General features: G+C 56.7%; 2 protein-coding genes across 2 annotated transcripts in view; one reads left to right on the top strand and one right to left on the bottom strand.

The window, feature by feature from the left end:
• The window catches only part of CDH23 (cadherin-related 23), a gene marked incomplete at its 5' end in the record, with an annotated part of 63,081 nt that overhangs the window by 29,781 nt on the left and 24,956 nt on the right, over positions 1–8,344 (top strand). Inside the window, 1 exon segment of the mRNA XM_010158107.1 lies at positions 256–483. Coding sequence (XP_010156409.1) covers positions 256–483 — 228 coding nt within the window.
• Positions 4,246–8,344, bottom strand: part of LOC104514427 (chromosome unknown open reading frame, human C10orf54) — a 9,823-nt gene continuing 5,724 nt past the window's right edge. Inside the window, exons 4-8 of the mRNA XM_010158105.1 lie at positions 8,153–8,200; positions 6,694–6,801; positions 5,161–5,188; positions 4,515–4,702; positions 4,246–4,283 (exon numbers count right to left, since the gene is read on the bottom strand). Of these exons, the coding sequence (XP_010156407.1) occupies positions 4,246–4,283; positions 4,515–4,702; positions 5,161–5,188; positions 6,694–6,801; positions 8,153–8,200 (410 nt within the window). The remainder of the gene's footprint in view (positions 4,284–4,514; positions 4,703–5,160; positions 5,189–6,693; positions 6,802–8,152; positions 8,201–8,344) is intronic.

Genomic DNA, 8,344 nt, shown 5'->3' with positions numbered 1-8,344 from the left:
GGTTGGCCTTGGCGCTCACCCAGCCAATCTCACCAATAAGCACTGCAAAACGGGCAGCCAGGAGCTGGTGCAGGAGAGCAGCCTCCTGCTTGGCTGCTGGGTGTCAGGGCAGTGAGTTGGGAGCCTAAAGCACTTCAGGGCCTGGGAAAAACCCTATTCTGTATTACAATTATGTTATTAATTATGTATTTTATACGTTGCGAGGGATTTACGTCGTGTACCTCTGCCGCTCACCCCTGCCGTCTCGCCCTGCAGAACGTCGGTGGTGGCACGGCGGTGGCCCAGGTACGCGCCACCGACCGGGACGTTGGCCTCAACAGCGTCCTCTCCTACTACATCACCCGCGGGAACGAGGACCTGACCTTCCGCATGGACCGTGTCACGGGCGAGATCGCCACCCGGCCCTCCCCGCCGGACCGCGAGCGACAGAGCTTCTACAGCCTGGTGGTCACCGTCGAGGACGAGGGCAACCCCTCGCTGTCGGTGAGCCACCAAAACGCGCTTTTCGGGGGGACGATGGAGCCGGGCAGCACTGCGGGGGTTAACTTAGCACTGAGACCTCGAGTGGGGAAGGGGAGCAATATTTTGGCGACTGGACCATTTGGGTTACGTCTCAGGGTCTAAATTTGCTGGTATGAATCGGAGCCTCCCTCGGCGCCTGCCCCTGCGGGACCCCGTCGTTTATGCAAGATGCTTTCCATCTCGCTGCGTCCGCTCTGAAGGGGTTTTAGCAGAAGCACTGGGCTGTTTCTCTCCCCTCTGTAAACACCAGCAATGCCACCAGCATCCAAACAGGCGAGTGTGCTGGTGTCTGCAGTTGTCCTGCCCTCCGGCTCCTTGCGCTCGGAGTCCAAAAGGTCTTAGAGTGTTGCTCTTGCCTGTCTCAGGGCAGGGGGTGGCTGGAGCAGCAGCTGAACCACAGCTCGGCTCACCAGGGACCCACGTGTGTCTGCTTTGGGGCCTGCAAGTGAGATGAGCTCCGGTAATTATCGCTACAGCCGTTGCGGTCCCCGCCGTGTGAGATTTGGGCAGCTTGTTGGTCGCCTCGCTGCCGTCCAGAGTGCCCTGCCGGTGCTGAGCAGGGTCTGGGCATGTGTTTGGGGGCTGATACGAGACCCCGTCCATCTGGGGAGGGGGCTGCCTTGCTTTATAGCTGTCAGCGTGCAGGAGTGCGCGGTGGGCAGCTGCATTTACTGCAGCCTGGCTTCTCTCCTCGCTCTTTCCCCGCTCCACAAAATAGCGAGTCTTGTTACTGGTGCCTTTAAGGAAGACTGATGTGGGAGAAGAGTCAAGGGAGCAAACACCTTTTGGGGCATTTTGCAGCCCCAAGTCCCTCCTAACTGCACGGTTCTGCGGGGGGATGCGCCTGAATGCACGAAGCAAGCGCAAGCTGTGGGACAGGGAGGCACAACACCCTGACATCTTCCTCTCCCCCACCTCCACCTGCTATCTCTCGCCATCTCTCTCATCTCCCAGCACAGCTCTCGCTGCAAAACCCTGCTCTGCATTTCTGAGGAAACAGGTTACAACCAGCAGTGCAAACTGTGGCTTGTACCTCTCGCTTCAGGCTTTGCACTCTCAACTCCTCCCTCCTGGGTAGTTCACGCACCTGCCTGCGCATCACCACCTTTTTCTTAAGCTCTGCTGCTGCTGCAGCTCAAATCTAGGTAAGCCTCTTCCCTCCCAAAATGAGAGAAGGCACCTCTGTGTAACTGCAGCACCTGATGCTGACAGCTCCTCCCGTACAGGTCCCCATCGCCCCGGCACCCTGGCAGCATCGCCCGTGCTGCCACAGTGAGGAATGCCATGCCAAATCCCATTGCCATGGCAATGCCCTCCTCCTTCCCCAGTGCCAGAGAGGACGAGTAACACAACTTATTGCTTCGTGCTGCCAAAATGCTGTCCCAGCAGCCTGGCTTGTCCTCAGGGTTTCTGCTGCATGACCACCTCATCACCGGCACGAGTTATGCCAGGAGTGACAATCAAAATCCCGCCACGCGGAAGCGAAACAAAGCGTCCAGTGACCCGGTTCCTTAGCGGAGAGAAGAGTTTCAGCCCTTTTTTGGAGCTGGAGGATGCTTAGGTCTTGTGAAAGGCTGTCCTGCATGTTTCTGGCCTTGTGCCTGGGTGATGAAATGATGTCTGCCGGGAGTTTGTCACCTACTAGAAACTTTGGTTTCACAAGTCTAGGCTGATGCAATGATACACAGAAGGGGATTATTATATTTAATTCATACATCCCTCAAATCTTGTGCATTGGCCTTCTGAGTGTGGGAGAGGCAGAGGAGACAGAGCTGGGAGAGGACTTGGAAGTTCCATGATACCCAGGACAGCAAGGGTGCATGGAAGACTGGCCGTCCTCTTGGGATCTGGAAGCGCAGAGGCAAAAGGGTGATAAAAGGAAAGCATCTACCCAAAAACAGCATTGCAGAAAAAAACACCTTCACAGGCTGGTGAGCTGCAGCTGGGAAGTCTTGGTGTCCTTGTGTGGGAATTGCAGGAGTCACCTTGGTGCCAACCTGCAGCTGCACCTCCCCAGGGCCTGACCCCGCTCCAGAGTCCTGTGGCAGGCTGGGTACCCATCGCCTCTTTCCACTACAAGCCTTTAGTTTTCCTTCTGGCGAGCTTTCCAGGTGGGAAACAGTCCCTGATGCCACGTAGTGCCCTGACATGCCACACTGGTGCCTCTGGTAGAGAACGTGGCTGCTCAGCTCACCTCTGCCTGCCCGGCACACCTGCCTGTGGCACAGGGAATCACAAAAACTGGGATTCCTGCAGCACAGAGAGAGGCTTGTTTCCAGCAAAGCTTTGTTCTGTCATCAAACAGGGCATTTGTTAGCAGAGATACTCGGAGGGGGTTTTTCCCTTTGCTTGCAGCCAGATCCTCTTGAAGCTGCTCTTGCTGAAGCTGGATTGATCAAATCCTGCAGCGGGCTGGGGTGTCCCTGGCCCATTGCAGAGGCAAACTCTGTTTTCTCCAGCTGCTTAGCGTGAGAATTCGGTGTGCTGCCGGGGATGCTCGCTCTGCCTGGGCACACTGCCTGGTACAGCTATTGCTCAGGTCTGACACTGTTTTGATATGACTAATGTTTATGTTTGTCTAGTGGCAGTTTTTTTCCCCACTTTACAACAAAAACAGAAACAAGAAAAAAAACCAAACACCAAACACACCCTTGGAGTAACAGTGTCTACCACAGGGTTTTATCTCCTTACCCAGGGGCTGAGTCATGCCGAAGCCTGACCCACAGCTTCTTTTGGATGTGCGATGCCAGGGTGCTGCATTTGGATGGAGGATGCTCTGAGGGCACCTGCATCCCCCGGGGCTTCGCAAGGTCCTCCGGCGTGGCTGAAGGCAACACTCCTGGGGAGGATGGGGGGAAGCCAGCCAGAGAGTTTCCCACCTTTGGTTGCGTGATTCCCTGCCTCCTCCTCTCCGCAGCGGCTCTCAGCCACATCATGGGAACATCCTCCAACACCCTCCAGCTGAACTTTCTAATTTACAGGCATTTAAAAAAAAAACCAAAACCCAAACACACAACAAAAACCCCAAAAAACACCCAAGCAAACACCATAAACATACTTTTTTTTTAATCAGTACTGATAATGAAACAAACTGAAAGATAAATTCCCCAGTCCCAAGCCGAGGATAAAATTGCAGCAGAAAGAAGGCTCCTCCCGACATGTATCCAGCTGAAAACGCGGCAGCCTCGCAAGTCCGTGGCCGTCTCAAACGGCTGGGGGGGGCGGAGGGGCTCCCCGCCAGTGGCAGGGAGCTGCTCTCCTTCCTGTTTTGCAGAGAAAAGGGTAGCACAGGGTTGGCTGGTGACCCTGTTTTGTCTTACGGTGGATAAAGTACTTTACCATCCAGTCCCGGAGAGGATGTTCAGTCAAAGATGCAGAAGCAGGTTGATGTTGCAGAGCTTACACCCCTGGCAATAAGTTAAATCCTCGGGGAGGTTCGCAGGCGTGGGTCGTCCTTGCTTCTCCTCATTCCCACCTTTCAGCTAGTCCATAAAACGTGGCCAGTACAGAGCCATGCTCTCCTCCATACAAATAGGGAGTAAAACCCAAAATCCGGACAAGAGAGGTTCACTTCCAGGCCCGGGGCAGAGCCAGGACAGGAGATGAGGGCAGGGCTCCTGTATTCAGCTTCATTTTTTAAGGCTTTGCTGCCCACAGCCACGCTGCCCTCCCGGGGGTCTCGGCTGGGTGTCTGCCTGGCCACTGTGGTTTCCTCCGGGGTCTTTAGGCTTTCAAGGAATTAGGTGAGTCGGGAACAGGATCTGGAAAAGGGCAGACCAGGAGCATTAGTCCAGCTCACAGCTTGGGGAAGTGGCCAAACTCTGCTTTTGCATGGAAAACAGAGGCTTTGGGTCCTTTCCATCTTCAGAGCCCTGGCTGCAGCCTATATTTAACCCCCAATTTCCCATTCACCCCCCAACCCCAGCAGCCCCTTTCCTTCCCACCCCTCCTGCACTGATCCCCTCGGGGGCTCAGCACGGCCGGTCACTCACCCAGTGTCGGGAAGAAGCAGTCCCCGGGGCTGGGGGGGGACAGGGGGGTGCCAGGCTCGGAGAACAGGTGCCAGCCGGACTCGGAGGGCTGCCGGCTGGCCATGTAGGAGAGCTGGGGTCGAGGCCGCGGCTCCGTGCTTGCCGAAGGGACCGCCTCAAAGACGGGGTTTTCGATGCCCTGGGCGTTGCTGTGGGAGAGGAGAGGGTGTGAAGCGTGGGGATTTGCATTTTTATTTTATCCCCAGGATTTTGGCCGAGCACTGAGAAAAACCATGCAAGGCAGGGAGTGGGTTCAGGTGGCAGCACCTTGGGTGAGAGCAAGAGGGGAGCTCGGCGCAGAGTGGGGGAAGCTTAGCCAAAAGGCACCGTGGTTTTGAGCTCTCGTGGGCAGATGCGTGCCCTTGGCACAAGCAAGAAGAAAGAAGCACTTCCCACTCGGAGGGAGGGAAGAGAAACAGCAGCTGCCTGAAACAGGACAGGACCCCCTGCATGGGTGCCACCAGCATCCCGTTTGCTCTGCCGGGTTACAGATAACTGCTGGCTTCAAGGGGAGGGGTGGAGAGGACAAGACACTTGTGGGGTCTGGGATGCAGGCAGAGGGAGTGCAATGGGGTTGGGGGGAGCTGGGGCATGTGGGTTTCCTCACCTCTCCATCCTGACCAGCTCATGGGCACCTGCCAAAGACAAAACAGTTGGCGTGAGTGCTGGCAGCGTGAAGCCCAGCCTCAAACCCAGCCCCACTTCCAGCGCTGCTTTCTGGTGTCTCATCCACGTCCAATTCCTCCTCTTCTTCTGCAGCCCACCCTCCCTTTCCCCCTTCTTTAGCATCAGCCTCTTCTTTGCTCCCAAACCTCCCTTCTCTGCATCCCTGCCACGTTCTGCCCTGTTTACTCCCCAGCCCAACTTCCTCCAGGACTGAAACCACAGGCTCTGAAGAAAGTGGAAGGAGATGCTTTGCCGGAGTGGGTCAAGGCAAGGCCCCACTTGTGCTCGGGTGTGCCCACCACCCACCTGTGACACCCTCCCGGCGTTCTGCAAAACGCCACCCCACCATTGGCATTTGCCTGGGCAGCAGCCGGTTGTTTAATTCCACATCCCCCTTGTCACAGCAGATCCCACAGCCCATGGCGAGCATCCCCAGCTGAGATGCATGCGTTTCGGCCCAGACTGTGATGATAGAAAGCTCCCAGTGGAACTAACCAGTAGCTAAACTGGTCCGAGACACCCCAAAAGCAACCCCCCTTGGATTTCACCTCCTGGAATAGCATCCAGGTGATGCTCTGCAGCACAGGGTGGGGAGCTGCACCCCGGCCGTGGCAAAAGGGATGCCTGAAGGCACGCGGCCAATCTTTTCAGCCGGGGACGGATGTGGAAAGCGCAGTTCCCGTTCTCGTGGCTGGCATTGTGCCCGCTGCTGCTGCAAAAACCACTTCTCCAAAAGGTTTGCTCAGAGCCGCAGAGCCACCCACCGAGCTCGGTGAGAGAAACCGCAGGGCCCCTGGCTTGCCCAAGGCCTGATGAAATGGCTCTGCCAGTTAAGGTGGTGCTCCTTTCTGCTTAATTACCGAAATCACTGGGAGCCGAGTGTGGGCAGCAGCTGGCAGCCGCCTGCACTTCGGCACGGTCTGATTTTCTAGGGCCTGGGGCAGCGGTGGGGGGAGACCTGGCTTGCTGCAGTCTTATTCCTACGGACATGTGAGCGGTCATTTCAAAGAGGGAGGGAGAAAAAGCATAAATAATGCTTTTTCAATCACTTAGAAGGCAGAGCTTCTATTCCAGCTGTGCAGCAGAGAGAGGGATGAGTAAATGAGCTGGCTCTCACAGTGGATGGAGAAGAAAAGGCTCAGTAGGAAGGGGTCCCAGCAGCATCTTTGCAGGTCTCAGTGCCCCCAGCACACACCTGGGGTGCCTTGCAGGCACTGTGGGTCCCCCTCCTTCCCCACACTTCTCACTAGCAGCCTGCAGGCATGCCCAGCCCTTCCCAGGACAGCTTTGCAGGAAGCATCTAGCAGGCACCGGTCTTTGGGCCACCCTACACAGTGCCCGGGGGACTCAGGGCAGCCAAACCCACTGCCCCAGCAGGACACATCCCATCTCATCCCATCCAGGCCGTGCTGATGCAGCCCAGGAGATGACGTGGGTGTCCCTGCAGGCCCGGCGGCGAGGGGAGGGTACGTACGTCTGTTGCTGACCGCTTGTCTCTGCTTGTAGATCAGGAGCAAGATGAGGGGCAGGCAGAGGATGCCCACGATGCAGGCACCGGTTGCCAGCGCGGCGGCCGTGATATCTGCAACAGAGAAGGGCAGAGCTGGAGCGAGCGGCGAGGGGGGTTCGCCTTGCCTGTCCTTGATTGCCTCAAGCCGTAGCAGAAGCGTGGGGCAACACCGGCGTTGCCCCACGCCTGACACAACGCGTCTCCCGCATGCAGGGGAGGTCTGGTCCTGGCGGGATACGCGCTGGAACGCTTTGCCTGTTGCGCGCATCCACACCGCATCATCCATCTAGGACCTTGACCAACGTCCTTCATTGCTAGAGGACACCTCAAGGTCTTTCTTTGGTCTTGTGGAGTTGGGAACAGAGGCGGAGGCCCTGATAAAGCCCTTAGAAGTCAGCAGAAAGGCTCTCAGTGATTTCAGAGTGCCAACCCTGACCCATGGCCATCAAAATTGGGCTGCCTCAAAGCACTCGGGCATCAAAGGGCTCATTACTCAAGGCCTCTGCTGATGCACGTGCCCCTGGAGAGCTCTACCGTGGAGGCTCCCAGAAAGGCTGGCAGCCTTCAGGCACAGCTCTGGCCATCAAGGTCCATCTGGGATGGCTTGTGGCAGGGTCAAGGGCTGCCTAAACCCAGGTTTGGCTCTCCTCTCCAGCACATCAGTCTAGGGTAGCAGCCTCTTGCCCTGGGTGTGTTTGGAGGGGCTGGGATATTTTCCCATTTTCTCCCTTTTTGCCTATCAGGATAGCATGTCCTGGCATTTGGGACTGAGGGTTTGAGACAAGAAAGCACTACTTGGGGAGTCAGAAAGCACAGTTTCCCGTGGCCGGGCTGGCCCCAACCATGCTGCAAACCAATTTTAGCAAAATCTGCCCATTTAGCGGCCAGCAAACGGAGCGACCCACAGAGAAACCACCTGCAAAGTGTGGGCACCTCCAGTGTCTAGACACAGCGTGGCGGGAGCCTGAAGTTGTCTGAGCACCCAAGCAAGGTCTGGGTTTCCCCTGCTAGAGCATCTCTGCTCGGGGCGAGGCGGCATGGGCTCGGGATGGTGGCAGGGTGTTGCAAGAGGTTCCTGCCACTTTGTGTCTTGCTGTGCCTTCCCGTTTGCTGGTGGTGGCTTCTGCTAAATCCCCAATCACGTTCTGGGGGCTTTATAACCACAGGGTGAACGATCTCCATGGGCTTCAGGACAGGGATGTCCAGGTGACATGGCAACGTGGCCAAAGGAGGTTCTCCTTGGTCTGAGGACATGCCTATGAGATGCACCCTGTGGGGACAGCCTCCAAAATCACCCTCCCAGCACCCGACCTTGAGGTTGCATCTGGGCACTGATGTGTTTATAGCGAGCGGCCGTCCCTAGTGAAATACACGGGCCAGGATGGCGAGCAGTGCACCGGGGAGAGGGATTTTTTCCCATTACCTTTGCTGGTAGCAGTATGAAATGTGCAGTTTTGAAGCCCTCCTCTGCCTGTGGAAGAGAGGAGAGAAGCGTGTTAGACCTCAAGGGATTAGCTCAGGTGCCACAGAGCTCCCAGACATGCCAGCTGCGCTCGCCTTTGCTCACTAGCATTGAGAAAATCAGACCAGAGCATCCCAAAAGCAAGAGTTTAAT

This window comes from Eurypyga helias, unplaced genomic scaffold (assembly GCF_000690775.1).
Source record: "Eurypyga helias isolate BGI_N326 unplaced genomic scaffold, ASM69077v1 scaffold28178, whole genome shotgun sequence".
NCBI lineage: Eukaryota > Metazoa > Chordata > Aves > Eurypygiformes > Eurypygidae > Eurypyga > Eurypyga helias.
The sequence above is the reverse complement of the archived record's forward strand: the minus strand, read 5'-3'. Positions and strand labels throughout refer to the sequence as shown.